This window comes from Miscanthus floridulus, unplaced genomic scaffold (genome assembly GCF_019320115.1).
Source record: "Miscanthus floridulus cultivar M001 unplaced genomic scaffold, ASM1932011v1 fs_756_2_3, whole genome shotgun sequence".
Classification (NCBI taxonomy): Eukaryota; Viridiplantae; Streptophyta; class Magnoliopsida; order Poales; family Poaceae; genus Miscanthus; species Miscanthus floridulus.
In genome coordinates this window covers 23,409-40,000 of record NW_027097228.1, presented here as the reverse complement: position 1 = coordinate 40,000, position 16,592 = coordinate 23,409, and the positions used below count along the sequence as shown (strand labels likewise).

The window sequence follows — 16,592 nt, the reverse complement described above, 5'->3', positions numbered from 1 at the left end:
GGTAAAAAAGGTCTGCTTAAGATAAAATTTATGATGATGATAGTGATGTTGGCGGCGGTGGTGGTATGCATACTGCAGCTGCTACTCTAATCATGGCTAGAGATACATCTGCAACTGCCCTGCTGCAGGCTGCAAGTTCTTCAGGTTCTAATGTTTCTGAACTTGTTTCTTACTTGGACTGTGACACTGTGAACCATTTAGATGATGATTTTAACATCTTGGACTGGTGGCATCAGCACAAACTCACATATCCAGTGCTGTCAATCATGGCTAAAGATATTTTAACTGTTCCTGTTTCAACCATATCTTCAGAATCCACTTTTAGTATGACTGGCAGGATCATCGAGGAGCGACGGAGGAAGCTAAAGCCTGAAATGGTGGAGATGCTGACCTGCATCAAAGATTGGGAGGCTGCTGAAGCTCGGCTGCAACACATGGTGGAGGACAAGGAGCTTGAAGAAGCATTTGAAGAACTTTATCTCGATTAGTTATCATTTATGTAATGGTACTGTAATATTATGGACTATGGACTGAACTTTGATGAACTTTATAATTGGAGTTGGGCTGTACTCTTTTTTTCTGTTTAGGGTTTCTCACACGGGTGAGTTTTACCTAGACAAGTTTTTAATGAGGCAGCCATTGCATTAAAGCTCCCAATAAAATGTTATTTTGTTCTCTGCTGTGTTTGTGTGATTATGTGACTTTGAGTCTTTGATAAGTTCTCTGAACATGTAACTTTGTGTGACTCTTTGATAAGTTCTTTGATTCTGAACAGTTTGTGATTCTGATCAGCTTGTGTGACTCTTTGATTCTGATCAGTTTGTGATTCTAATCAGTTTGCGATTCTGAACATTTAGACTTTGTGATTCTGATCAGTTTGAAGTGTTGATCACTTATAGTGCCAGTGCCGGCACGGGCACTGCTGGGCCGCCGTGTCCAGTGACATGGCACGACACGGCTAATACCTGATAGTGCCATGCCTAGACCGGCACAGCGGCACGACGACACTAACAGGCACGGCACGGCTAGTCTACCGACCGTGTCTGGCCATGCCCGTGCTAGTGCCGTGCCGTGCGGCCCGTTTGGCCAACTATACCCAAGACCAAGAGGTAATAACTCAGGTGGACAAACGTCGGCGCTCATTCCTTTGGGCTGGCAACAAGGATTTCTCAGCCGGAAAATGCCTCGTCGCCTGGCCAACCATCTGCACCACCAAGGATTTGGGTGGGCTCGGGATCAGGGATTTTGGCACACACAACATCTTTCTGCTTCTAAACCTCATCCACCGCCTTCACCGCGCGGACTCGTCAGTCTGGGCAAACTGGATCAAGGAAAAGGTTGACATTGCAAACATGAAAGGAGATAACCTGGGTCATCACTGGGACCTCCTCAAGTCGTTGCTACCGTTATATCAAGTGTTGACAACGGTAGAGCTGGGGATGACCAATCCACTCTATTCTGGACTGATGTCTAGACCGGAGATGAAGCACTCGAAGATCGCTTTCCATGGCTCTTCTCCCATTGCATCAGAAAGGCGTGCACTGTACAGCAAGCGATCACGTCCAACCTTCAGGGATGCTTTGTGAACCGCCTGTCAACCCAGGCCCAACTCGAACTCCAGTAGCTAAACGTTATACTTCAGCAATCGCAGTTATCAGAACAGCCGGACACCAAGGATAAACTGGACACTTTGGCTATCTACAGATTGCTCAAGGCACAAGGGCAGGAAAATGATCCCACATCATCCTTCATCTGGAAGAATGCTGCGCCACCATGGGTACAGATGTGCTTCTGGCTCCTCCTCAAAGGTAGAATCCAATGCCGATCCAACCTATTCTGTAAAAAGATTGTTGACTCTCCAAACTGCCTTGTCTGCGGTGCGGATCAAGAGACACCTGATCACTTAATCTTCCAATGCCCCATAGCTATTCAGTTCTGGTCACAAATCGGACTATAGTCAACCAGTAACGTCCAATGCAACAACTGGCACAACATTCAGAAGATCAGAGGCATTCCTAATGACCAGTGCAGTGCGTTTGTAACACTGTGCTGCTGGCAGTTATGGAAAAGATGGAATGCCCTTGTCTTCAGAGAAGAGCAAATCACTGTCAGGCAGCTGATTCTGCTGTGCAAAGCGGAAGCAAACCTCTGGAGAGCTAGGATGCCAAAGAAAAGTAAAAGAGTCATAGAAGAGTGGACCAAAGTTCTTGACCTTTCGGAGAACTCGAATCCAATGTAATCTATGTTTTCTACTATAGCGAAAACCTCCTGCACAAATCTCTTGTAATCATGTAAGATGAGCTACATTCAAAAAAATCAGGTGGGGATTAATCCCCCCGTTGAAGCTTTAAAAAAAAGAGTCTGTCTACCCAACAACCATGTGTTTCAACAAAAGGTAGCACATGGTTGTTTGTTAGTTATAAAACACACAATTTGTAATAGAGGAAAAACCATGTGTTTTAGCACAAGCTAGCACATGGTTGTTGGTTGCTTGCATAACACATGATTTTCAAGAGAGAAGAAACCATGTGTTTTAGCACAAGGTAGCACACGTTTTTTAAGAAGGCCCACTTAGAGAAAATCTGTTATAATTTCTATGCAACCAAAGTTGGCCCATTAACTTTGGAGTCACTGAGCCATGAGATGAAATAAAAATAGAGTTTCTTTGGTTATAGCACTATACCCGAGAAATTTTATCCATTGACGGTGTGCCTAGAAGATCAGTCAATCAAATCTAGCTGATGAACAACATTTTTACTAGGAAATAAAGGCTTCCCAGTCAACACCTCAGCAAATATGCATCCAATGCTCCAAATGTCAATAGCCGGTGTATACTGCATTATTTGGGGATAACAACAATTAAAAGCACATTCAGATTATAGACAGTTTGGCAATAATTTATATAAAAAGCAAGCATTCTTAATAGTAAGAAATGCTCATTTGATCATTGTAAAGCTGGAATTCAGCAGGTTATTGGTTCCTACTTTCTATTTGTGCATAATAGGGACAAAAAAAAGTAAATATCAATCCGATTGATCCATGCATATAGAACCAAATTGCAGAAATTACAACCTATTGTTCAAGCAAGCACAAATTACAAAACAAAATGCATCAATTAGTAGTTTCTAGAACTGCAATTCAGTTCTGCAAGCAACACTCTTTCGACACAGTATAATTATAACATGAAATGTGCTTAGAAGCTATTAATTTGCCATAATAAAACAAGAGCATTTGTTTGTCATAATTTTAACATTCACCCTGTGTACCTAAAGAACAGAAATTATGCCACACGTAATGATTCATGAAGATATTTCTGACAGTTTAAAAAAGTACATGAGAGCATAAAAGGGAACAATCCAGCAGCTATGAACTTTTCACCTCATATATGCACTTGACAAATGCCACCACTATTGTCAATTTGTTATTATGTTAACTGCACTATGCCTATGGCTTTGAGACTATGGTAGAATGCGCCTATTAGTCAGCACTTGGTAGATAAGACAAAAAGGCACAAAATGGAACAAACCCAAAGGAGAGTTCTGCATAAACCCCCCATGTGGTCACTTGGATTTTGAAAGGGTTCAACAGTAAAATGCAGAAAATTTCCTTTTTCTGACAATCTTTCTAGAACATAATACAATGTAGAGAAACCAGGAAAGAGAGAGGGGGGGGGGTGACATATATGTCACACATGAATTAACTTATCAACTGCAATCTGCAATTAGGGGCACTCTACAAAATTGAACACAACTTTTTTTTCTAAATACCACTCTACAAAATTATAGCATGCTACAAAAGAACATGATGTTCAAAACTCAAGAAAATCTTGCTAAAAAAACTAACAAAAATCACCTCTTCAATGTCATCATTGCTGTATATCCCATATCGAAATGCCTGACTCAGATTATTAGCAAGTGCTGCCACATCATAGTCTCTGTCTCGGAAGTCGTCATCATCGCTATCCCTCCCACGATCATGTAGAGAAGTTGGACGGCTGCAGCATAAAACATTAGCCAACGGTTAGGAAGAAATATACAAGTTACCACAGAGAAATCACAAGTGTTTCAGCAGTGTACACAAGAATAAGAAAGCCCAGGATGGGAAAAAACATACCCACATGCCCAATGGTAAACGTTCTCCACCTCATTGCGTTTGACCAGGACATCTGTTTGCCATACAACCCACTCGCTGTTCTCCTATAAACACAAGTTTATAAATGTAAATGAGTATGACACAATAGTTCCAAATTGTTGGCCAAAGATGAAACAGAAATTAGAAATACCTGCAAGTGACTATGTATCATGCTGTTACTATTTCCCAATTGAATGAGCCTATTCGCTATTCGAGTTATGTGTCCAATATTCCCAATTCTTGGAGGTTCTTTCCCTTCTGACGGTAACATTGGCTACAAACACAAGGCACAATCAAAATACTGGCGACATAGCCCAGCAAAGAAAAAAATAAAGATGACAAGTATCAAGAAATAGATTTACCCCATTAGACTCCACTGGTAGAGATGGACCTTTTTCAGCGGCAAGGACTTTACCGACAAGGCCGCAGTCATTAAGGATATGGTCAGTCAATTGATTTCTTTTAACCTCAAGGCAAGAAACAATAATGTTCTCAACATGATAATGCAAAAATTTATTATAAGGGTACCTGCAGCACCAGACAATGTATGAGGATTTGCCATTAACAGTGATCGTTAAGGAATAAAACACACAGTAGCCCACTTATAGAAAAAATAAATCGATGCAGTGCTTTATCACTGATTGGTTTATTAGCTCCTTCTCAGCAATTTCGCTACCAATTGTTAGCAAAACAGAGACGAACTCTACAATCTGAAAGAAACAGAAGTATAATTTATTAAAACAAAATAGACAGGAAAGGGCTCTGAAGAGACACGTTGAATGAAGGAAACGATTAATTGGACCTTCTGAGCCTGGCCTAACTGTAGAGTTATGCAAGGTGGACAGCAGTTGAGGCCATCAAACTCAGATTGAAAGCATATCTCTCTCAGAAATTGACCAGACATGATTACAGAGTTATGCAAGATGTGATTACAGGTATACTGGTAAGTCCTCGGAAAGGCAATCAAGCATTTCATATTTTCATTAAACATGCCAGGTGTGCACATGACAAGGAGAATGTGTGTGACAGAAAGCAAGGGTGTAACAAGTGAAAAGCATATAAACAATACAAGTAGCATTAAGTAGAAAGAATCAAGCACAGAGCACTCACCTAAACTCTCCAGCATACCATCAACTGTTTCTGGACTGGCTGTGATCAGCGCCCCGTGAGTTAAGTTGCTTCTAAATGCTTGGTATGAGGCTGATGCTAGTCTTTTGGGGTCCAACAAAGATATACACACTGACAATGAATGAACCAGAATAGATTTTGGTCTTGACTCTTCAAGAGCGTGACAAAACAACCTACCAACAAAACTGATACAAGGAACAAGCAAAGAAAAATGAACATAATAATATCTGACAAAGGAAGCGATATGATGCACAAAAGTTGCATTTTCTGATCGCACAAAAATTAAATGAAAAGGACAAACCTTGGGCTGCATATTTTCGCAGCAAGAGCAGGAGAGGCGCATCGAGTTACGGCAGAAAGGACTTCAGCAGCATTTGCATGCACTTCAGGAGAGTCCTGTTTGATCAAGGCAAATAGATATATGAGCCATTTACTAGAAATATATACAAAAAAACATATGAATTCTACTGAGACAACAAACCAACCTCCATAACCACTGCAAGTACAGCATAATAATGACATTTTTCGCAAAAACGTAGGAGAGTTGCGGTTCATTATTATTAAGAAGAAAATACAGGACAAGTACCCAAACACCCACACACTCTACACACACCAAAGCTTAATAATGACATGGTTTAGTGCCCAACAAATGTCGTATAGCACTATGTTACTGAGTGATCAAGTGTACTTACTGATGAGCTAAATTTATCCACAATCATTTTCAGTACATCTGTGTTCTCTAACCAATGCAATGTATCCACGAAATTCGAGTATATGGTTTCATCAGCGCCAATCAATCTCATCAACACCTATTTTACAATCAATTTGATGACCAACACCAACCAAAGGCACTCACCAAACTAGACGGGGAATGAGTTCAATAACTACTTACCTCCATTACTGATGTGATACCAATGAGGTCGACAAGCTGGACAACAATATTTGGATGCTCCTACAAAAAGGTAAAATAAAAAAGACAAGTAAACATAAATTGGAATGTACACAAATGACACCATCTTTCCAGCATAGCATCCAAAGAACATGAAAAAATGATTAAGTGTAATGCATTATATCGATGAAATTACTATGAAACAAAATATTTACTCACACATCATGAGATGTTCTCGGTGAAAAAATGCACAATGATTATGATCTTCAAAAATTACAAAACAAGAACATGAAAATTGCATGGTTCAAATAGTGCAAATACTACATGTTGTTAATGCAATTATACTGTATATGTATATAAATACAAAATCCAGCTTATGAATGTGGAGCCTGCTCACAAAGAGTGATGAATTTACATAGCTGGTTTGGAGTAACAAAAACAGCAGCAAGTTCACAAAATTCAGGGCTGGACATACATACCTCGGCATTATCCTCTTGGTTACTCCAGGTGAACTACACTTTGTGCCTCAAGACACTGCCGACATGTTTAGCAGACTGAGTGATTCAGAACAACAAAATTGTGAACAAAAACAAAAACAACCAAACCACCACATTATTGCAGTTGTTCCTCACCTTCTTTTACTAGTCCTAGCAGAACTAGCAGAACTGCCTCAAGACGCTGCCTGCATGATGAATTCACTACGGCATCAGAACAAATCACAATAAACATAAATGAAATATGTTGTCACAAATCATAAATAACAATTTTTTCTATGGAAGGACAAGGACAAAAAATGTTGTCTGCGCTAGCATAAATCACAAATCACAATAAACAGAAATGAAATGTGTTGGCACAAATCACAAATAACAATTTTTTTCTATGGAAAGACAAGGACAATGTCTGTGCTGGCACAAATCACAAACCACAATAAATAGAAATGAAATGTGTTGGCACAAATCACAGATAACCACAATAAACATCAAATGGTAGCATTGATCCCATTGACCCCGAAGCAACAGAACACTGAGGACATAGAAATCAAAGATGATCAACAAATGGAAATCAAAATTTATCAATCAAAAGGAGGGATGCAGTCAATTTTAACGGCCAATTAATTTATGTAATTTGTTTAATGAATAGGATGTTACAATCTTAAATTAAATTATGTCCAGAACTACAATTGCATATGCTGAGAACTAAAATTGCAGTGCTCAATAGCTGCAATTTACATTGTTGGTGATTGTACTTGTCTGGTTTTCATGAACAACAGATATTATTAGTAACAGAGCACTTGTTACCCTGTTCATTGTGACCAATTGAGTATTCTGTATGTGAGAAAATTCTCTATCAAACAAAAAACAACCATCACCAGTACTATTGTAGCTGTTGTCAGTACGCCATTTGTGAGAAAAATACAAGGACACGATAAGCTGGTGCTCAAACATACAGAAATCACAACTGGACACTAAAAGTTTTTTTGAGCCTCTGCTTGGTATACTTACACATATGAGAGCGAATGCACCACCTCCTGCATGTCATCAGGGTTGAAGCCTATGTTATCATGCAGCATGGGATAAGTCATCAGGGTTGTTGTGGTTGGCCTTGAAGTCACCTGGCAAAAAAAACATGCACTTAGATCATCAAATCAGCTAGAATGGCTGTAAATATTTACACAGAAAAAGACAGACTGCAAAAAAAGCAAAAACAATAGCCACTAAAATCTTCTAGCAGAAAAAAACGAGGCAAATGGTTCAACACCAGCTTATTGCATATACTCAAAACTATAATTGCGCTGCTAGATACTTGCAATTTACATTATTGCTAACTGCAATTATGTAACCGAATCTTGTGTTCATGAACACAAAATATTAATAGGATCAAAAGCAATACAACTACCATTCATGTGGCTGGTGGTTTTGCAGCTTTCTAAGGACAAGGACAAAATGAGGTGTGTGTCAGCAGAAATCACAAGAAAACTTCTAGAGGGGAGTGGACTTTCAGCATAAAAGTGCTCTAAACCACAACTAATTCAGTGGACTACTCCCCTCTAGATGAAAACTTCTAGAGGGGAGTAGTATCCTACCATTGTCGATGGGGAACCCTATGGCCCCCCCATAGACCATACTGCAGGGAGGTAGGCCTTGGTAACAAGGCCTATAGCCCAATCGCCAAGAAGAACGCGGAGCAAAGCAACATGCAAAACCGAAACTCCAACGCAAACTATACAAGGAAAGGCGCCTGAAGCGCAGCTTAGGACTCTGTCCTTGTATCTGAATAGGACACAAACAACGCCTCTCAGCGCCTGGACTATAAAGGGCTGGTGAGGGTATCCATTGTAAGGAAGAGAAGGCATACCCGATACTCAAAGCAATACAACGCAAACAGGCTAACGCCAAAACTGGACGTAAGGTTATTACTCGACCAAGTTGAGGGCCTGAACCAGTATAAATCATGAGTCTCTTTGCGTAACCGCCGAATTCCGCTATTCGCCGAAGCCCGAACAACTGTCCCGGGTACCCCCATGGCAGGCTATCGGTGGTAAAACATCGACAGCTGGCGCGCCAGGTAGGGGCTTTCGACGATTTTTTTCTCGAGAGTTCGGTGGACCTCAACCTCAAGATGACCTTTTTGGCGGGAACAACCTTTGTCTTCGGATCTAAGATCTGCAAGGCTGACGGCGACGGCAAGCTTCGTACCCATCTCTGAGAAGAAAAAGAATTCGATGACGAAGTTCAATACAAACTCGCCGAGAAGATGACGAAACTCTCAACTTCGGATACAACTAGGAATAAGGAAGAAAGCGGATACGAAACCGACTCTGAAAAAGAGATACAACCCGATTCCAAGACAATCTTCACGGCACAAGAGCCAAGCCTAATTGGACTCGGAGACGCAACAACGATCACGAAGGGATATGACCCGTACAACTCAAAGAAGAACTTGGGAACTTATGGACTGCGCAATGCGGCATCAATCTATCAACTCTTTACCCAAAACAAGATGAACTTAGCAAGAAGAATACTCCTGGAGGGAGCACAAGAAGGGATGATCATGACAGTGACCCCACAAGATTGTGTGGTGCTTTGGCCAGGTTCTTTCACCTCAAGCAAAGTCCAGACTGGCACGCGCGTTGAAGAACTACCTTATCAAGAGGGAAAAGAACTCGGATCCAGTTCAGAAGCTACAGACAGCTCAACCAAACAAAGGATGGAATACCGTACAAGAAGAGCTTGGAAGAGGTATACTGTATACATGGCAGAGCAGTTAGAACAACCTTTGGAACCACCACAGATACCAGATATAAAATCTTCAGATGAATCAGAAGGCAACATCTCGCTAGATGAGAAAAGCGACAGCAATGAAAATGATGAGCAAAGACTAGCAAGGCTAAAGAACAACAAATTGAAAGCTGGAAGGAGGAACCGAGCTAAACAAAGGAAGCAAGTCTGGAATAAATACAAAGCGGAGCTAACGGAATACAACAGAAAGAAGGCGGAAAAAGAAGCCACAAAAAATACAAAAAGGGAAAGAATTGAAGAATTAACAAAGGAGTTGTACACCCTCACGAATAACGGAAAAGCAAAAGAAGACCAGAAGAAAGAAGTCGGGGGATCAGAAAAACAACCTGGCGAAGAAGTTCCACATGAGCCACAAAGGGAGCAGCCACCCAAAAAATCAAATTTTCAAAGGATAGGACCAGTAAAAAGTGCTGATATCAATGGAAGGAAAGAACACTACTCAAAGCAACAAGAAAGAAACAAACTAGAATTGAGCCAACACTACCAAGAAATATAAAGAAGATTTGACAAAGAAGATGACTACGGAGAGTCTGAGTTAAAAGAAGACAAGTCTTATTACAGAAGGGCAAGATCGCCAGATTATGAAAGAACGGAACCATACGATAGATTCCCTTGTTTCGCAGGAAGACTACAAACTTTAAAGCTACCGCACAAGTTTAAACCAGCAAATCATTCCAAGTATGATGGCAAAGTCGAACCAAGACAATGGCTAAGGGTTTACTCCCAATCTATTGAATTAGCTGGAGGAGACGATGACATCAAGGCTCTATTCTTCCCAATGGCCCTCGAAGCAATGCCGCTACAATGGTTTGACAAATTGAGGCCAAGATCAATCAGGTATTGGGAAGACTTACAAGAAGCTTTCTGCAACAACTTCGTAGGCATTATTACCCATCCAATGACTGCAGCCAAATTGAAAGGAGTAAAGCAAAGGAGAGGAGAAAGTCTAAGGGAATACTATTGAAGATTTGGAGAATTCAAGGCTCAAGTCCACGACATTACTGATAGGGAGGTGATAGAGGCCTTTGCAGAAGGAATCTGGGCAAACTGGCAATACAAGGACTATTTCAATGAGAACCCAAGAACAAATGAAGACTTCAAGAGGGTTGTTGAGAAGCTAATTTCGTCAGAAGAAAGAACTCGGCACATATTTGCTAGGGACAACCCAGAGAATAGAAGACCCGATTACAGACAGCAAGACAAAAGACCAAGACAGGACAATATGGTGGCAGCCACAGACAACAAAAGAAGATACAATGGCAATGACAATGATAGCAATGGTAGCAATCACAATGGCAACTACAACAATAGCAACAACCGTAACAATAGTGGTTACAATAGTAATAGCAACTATCAAAGTAACAACTACCAAGGAAGAGCGCCAGAAAACATAGAAAACATGCCGTATCACATACACCCAGGGGCCAGACACAAGTTAGTTGAATGCAGCACTTTTCAGCAGCAATTCATGAAGAGAGAAAACAGGAATCAAAACAACTCAGAGCCAAAGCAAGAAGAATCCAAGAAGGAGGAAAAGAGAGCTGAAGGAGATTATCAAGAACCCCAACGCCAATTAGCGGTGATATTTTCAGGTGTTCCTAACACACGAAGCAAAAGACAAGAGAAACTAGCTCATAGAGCCATCATGGTAGCTGAACCAGCCATCCCAAGATATCTAGATTGGTCAGAGTACCCCATCCACTTCATAAGAGAAGACCAATGGACCAGTGCAGCAAATGCAGGATGCTACCCGCTGGCACTAGGTCTGACTATCGCAAGAGTAGCAGTAACTAAAGTACTCATCGATGGAGGAGCCGGGCTTAACATAATTTTCGCAGATACTCTCAAAAGGATGAATCTAGATTATGAAGGTCTAATGACACCCACAAGCACACCATTCTATGGAATAGTACCCGGCAGAGTAGCTATGCCCCTCGGACAGATAACCCTACCTGTCACCTTTGGCACACCAGACAAATACCGGACAGAATTCATCAAATTCAAAGTTGCAGACTTTGAATCATGCTACCACGCAATACTTGGGAGACCAGCTTTAACAAAATACATGGCAGTACCACATTATCCATACCTACTACTCATGATGCCAACAACAAAGGGCGTATTATCATTGAAATGAGATCTAAAGAAAGCACATGATTGCGACGTACAAGCAGTACAAATATCCGAAAGATTACAAGATATAAAGGAAGGAAAGGAGATTGCAATGCTGACCAATGAAATGAACCCAGATGAGATTAAGATACCGGCTAAGAAGCCAAGCAACTTCGCACCACCAAAAGAAGCCGCTACCAAGACTATTGACCTATTGACTGGTGATCCGGAGAAGACGGCAATCATCAGTGCAAATCTCGACCCCAAATAGGAACTCACGCTCACCAACTTTCTTTAGGACAACAAAGATATTTTCGCTTGGAAGCCAGCAGACATGCCAGGGGTCCCAAGGGAGTTAGCTGAGCACATAATTGATGTGAACAAAGGGTCCAAACCCATTAAGCAGAAATTACGAAGATTCGCTCCAGACAGAAAAGCAGCAATCAAAAAAGAGATCACCAAGCTCATGGTAGCAGGATTCATCAGAGAAATAATCAACCCGGATTGGCTTGCCAACTCGATCCTAGTAGAGAAGAAGAATTCAAAAGAATGGCGCATGTGCATCGACTACACATACCTCAACAAACATTGCTCAAAAGATCTATATGTCCCACCAAGGATTGATCAAATCATCGACTCGACAGCAGGATCAGCTCTGTTATCCTTTCTAGATTGCTATTCAGGCTATCATCAAATATCCTTAAGAGAAGAAGACCAAAGCAAGACATCGTTCATTACACCCTTTGGGGCATATTGCTATAAATCAATGCCTTTTGGGCTAAAAAATGCAGGGGCAACATACCAAAGAGCAATTCAAACTTGCTTACGGAGTCAAGTCGGAAGAAATGTAGAAGCATACATTGATGATGTAGTAATCAAGACAAAAGAACCCAGATCATTGATAGAAGACCTCGAGGAGACTTTCAAGAATCTAAAAGCATGGCAGTGGAAGCTAAACCCCACAAAGTGTGTTTTTGGGGTACCATCAGGACAACTACTCGGGTTTCTAGTCAGTAACCGAGAAATTGAAGCAAGTACAAAGCAGGTTAAAGCCATCATGGATATGAAACCTCCAAAGAAAGTTAAAGACATACAGAAGCTTACAGGATGTTTGGCAGCACTCAACAGATTCATTTCCTGACTAGGAGAAAAAGGGCTACCTTTCTTCAAATTATTGAAAAAGGCAGGAAATTTTGAATGGACAGAAGAGGCAGAAGAAGCATTCCAAAAGTTAAAAGAATACTTGGCATCATCACCAGTAATGACACCACCAAAAGACAAAGAGGACATGATGCTATACATTACAACAACCAAGAACGTTGTCAGCACAACAATTGTGGTTGAGAGAGAAGAACCCGGACATGCATACAAAATGCAAAGACTAGTCTATTACATAAGCGAAGTACTAACAGAATCAAAAGTGAGATACCCACACGTGCAAAAACTACTTTATGCAGTGTTGATATCATCAAAAAAGCCCCCCATAGACCATACTGTAGGGAGGTAGGCCTTGGTAACAAGGCCTACAGCCCAATCGCCAAGAAGAACGCGGAGCAAATCAACGTGCAAAACCGAAACTCCAACGCAAACTATACAAGTAAAGGCGCCCGAAGCGTAGCTTATGAATCTGACCTTGTATCCGAATAGGACACAAACAACGCCTCTCAGCGCCTGGACTATAAAGGGCTGGTGAGGGTACCCATTGTAAGGAAGAGAAGGCATACCCGATACTCAAAGCAATACAACGCAAACATGCTAACGCCAAAACTAGACGTAAGGTTATTACTCGACTAAGTCAAGGGCCTAAACCAGTATAAATCGTGAGTCTCTTTGCGTAACCGCCAAATTCCGTTATTCACCGAAGCCCGAACAACTGCCCCGGGTGCCCCCGTGGCAGGCTATCGGTGGTAAAACATCGACAACCATCAACTTCTGTGAAACTTCTAGCAATTGTAATCCTGCATGACTTCAGCATGGGCTCTGCATCATAGTTGCTTCTTTGCAGTACCTACCCAATTTGACATGAAAAAAAGTTTAAGAAAACCACACCTACCAATAAGGCAATAACCCAACTTTCTAGAACCAATTGTTATTGTTATATATAATAATAATAATAAATTTTGGAAAGTGATGACCTCTGAAGCGTGCTCAAAGCTTTATGTATCTTTATAAAGGCAGAAGTCTGCATAACTGGTAAACACCCAGGGTATATAATAGACCAATATTGAGTGAAAGTCCACTCTAGGTTGCACGAAAACTAGAATGAAACCATCTATAGCCCACTACACCACCACCCAGGTCAACAAAGTTGGAAGGATTATTGTGGAAGAATGATTTCCTTACTAATAGGCAACCCCTGCATGCAAAAAGGGACAACAGTTGAAACATCATCAACAACTACAGTGAACTCATTTTTAACTTGAGATAGAGCACCAATTGTGAACATGCTCTTCTCACCATCATATGCAAAATCTTTATTTGCAAGTTCAGCAGCATTAGTTTGCTATAGTTTTTCGATCACTTTTCTTCCTGACCCTTTGCGATCAACCGGTGTATCATCTTCATACTTTAAATTGATCTACAACCAGTACAAGGACAAGGATTAGAGATGCACATAATAATGATAGAAGTAATCTCCAGCATCCATGAGAGAAACTTTGAAGTGATTTGTTATCAGTTTTATCTGCTGCCCCTTTCTACCAAAGCCATTCCTATGGACTGGACTGATAAAACATTTCAGGTCATTACATATCTACATGACACACTAAGAAAAGGTTCGACAAAACCCCTTAACTCAGTCATGATATATATACCTTGCTAAGGACTAAAACACTTTAGTCCTATTCCATTCCCATATAACTCAACGTGCTAAGGAAAACGCATTAACTGTGGTTGATATATATTACATTCCCATATAGCAGCAGGTGCACGCCGTCCGAGCAAGGAACCATGAACGCAGATGAACATCTGCCTGCTGCTAATAGAGCTGATGCGCCATGCACCCCTAGCAGCTCCTGTCTCCATTCTCAGCAAAAAAGCATCAGAGAAGCTCCTGTCTCTGAAATCGCCAACCTACTGCAAAAAATGAACTCATCACCAAACAAAACACATAGACAACAATAGCTGATCAGACTTCCTGTTTGTGGTTGCAATAAACTTCACCTCCCCAATCCAACATTAATCCAACCCACTCCTAGCATCCAATCCACAAGAACAGTTCACCAAACCCAAACCCCAACACAGTACATCCACAATAATTATGAAAATAAGTAAAAACAGAGATATCTCCAAACAGAGAGATGACACAGAGCAGAGGAGGCAGGGCAGGGGACGACGCGTTGTGTGCATGTGAAACTTGTAAGAGATCTCCATGGAGAAGTTTGTAGTCTAGAAGCTCCACGAGGTCGAAGCCTGCAGCAGCTGCCAAACCGCTACCTCAGCCTGTGCCGCAGCTACATCCGGACGAAAACCAATGGTCACAACCAGGGTTTGCCACAGCCCATACCGCAACCAAATCCAACCACGCTCGACATTCCACCGCTGCAGCTCGCCCTGCGTGCTCTCACCGTCACGCCGCTGCAGCTCACCCCACGCTCTTGCCGTCCCGCAGCCACAACTTGCACAAAGGACCACGGAAGTAAGCGGCTACTAACTTACAATTTCAGGTAGCATAAACAAAATTGAGTTGCCCAGTGCTAGTATCATGATTGTAGAGACACAATCACAGAAATGAGAAATCAGAGCATGTAAAGGCAAACCATTGCGTGTGTAAGTAAGAATTTCTTTCGGACATAGTTCTAGGTCTGTTTGAAAGTCAAGATTAAGCGGTGGGGGAGGAGTGGAGAGAGTTGGAAATACCACGTTCTGGACAGGAATTTCATCGAACACCATGGTGGAGTCTGTCAAGGGCGAGATGAGCAGAGGAGGTAGCCTGCTTTTCTCGTTGAGCTGGCTGGAGCGGTGCTGCCAAGGACAGGATAGATAGTCATGTGCGATGGCCGATGGAGATGCCGCCAGAGACCTCGAGCAGCTCCTCACCCGCTCCATATCGTGCCGCGCCCAGCGTGTCAACTCACCTCTGGGCTCCAGCCCCTCCTCCTGGGCGAGCGCCGAGGGCACGGGCAATGCGTTGTGTGCGTGTGCGACGAAGACCCAGATCACGAGGACTGGGCAGCAGCAGTCACGGTCGAGCGAGCCCGGGGCCCCGCCGATGCCGCACGTCGCTGCCACGCCACCGACCAGCTCGGCCGAGAGGTCGAGGTGGCAGGGCGAGGTGCTCTCGGCCATCGGCACCAGTTTAGACCAGCTCCATGCAACGCCCCATGGGTGTCGCTGGGCCTTAGGAAACAGAGGAACATAGATCTACAATCGGTGGGCAAGGAGGATGAGAGCGACGACGAACTCAAGGGGGGAAAGCGGCGAACTCATGTACCTCCAGAGCTCGAGCAATGGCAGACGAGAGGGAGGCGACGCGCAGAGACATGGAGGGCGTGGAGCGGCGAGGTCGCTGGTAGAATTGCCGCGACGCCGAGACAATCGTCGGCCCCCGGGACAAACCCCTTTTCCCCTCTCGCCGAGACGATGTGGAAATGAGATAGCAAGAAAACGATAGGCGCGACTTCCGATTTCAAACAGTAACGCTCAGCATGGGCTCGGCAAATCAGCGTCGCAAGGCAAACAGGCACAACCAGACGTCGATTCTTCATCCAGCGGACAGAAAATTCATGTGCCAACAAAACAAAAAACACACATGTGTTGTATAGCATTCCTGAAAAAAAAACGCTTCATTCACTGATGCTTGTGTGTTGCTATGGAGATGATAAAAATACACACAATAAAAGGACATGAAAAATGTATGGGTGCTTTGAGACCACCCAACACTACAATCTATCTAATCTTAGCAACATTGAGACATGTCAAGATATGTAAAATGTAGCTATACACTGAGACTTTAGACTAAACTTTAGTGCGAGAGACCGCGATCGAAGCCACATTTACGTGAAAGATCCAATCTTCAATAAATTTAGATTGTC

General features: G+C 42.2%; 1 protein-coding gene and 1 pseudogene across 1 annotated transcript; one reads left to right on the top strand and one right to left on the bottom strand.

The window, feature by feature from the left end:
* Positions 1–92: 92 nt before the first annotated feature.
* LOC136532979 (zinc finger BED domain-containing protein DAYSLEEPER-like) lies at positions 93–488 on the top strand. Its single transcript, XM_066525547.1, has one exon. It carries the CDS (start codon positions 93–95, stop codon positions 486–488), a length of 396 nt encoding a protein of 131 aa, XP_066381644.1.
* A 2,232-nt stretch (positions 489–2,720) lies between these two features.
* On the bottom strand, positions 2,721–15,846 carry LOC136532978 (uncharacterized; annotated as a pseudogene).
* Positions 15,847–16,592: the final 746 nt, after the last annotated feature.

What these genes read in the sequence shown, in the direction of transcription:
- LOC136532979 (XM_066525547.1), top strand. Translation starts at nt 93, where the DNA reads ATGGCTAGAGATACATCTGCAACTGCCCTGCTGCAGGCTGCAAGTTCT.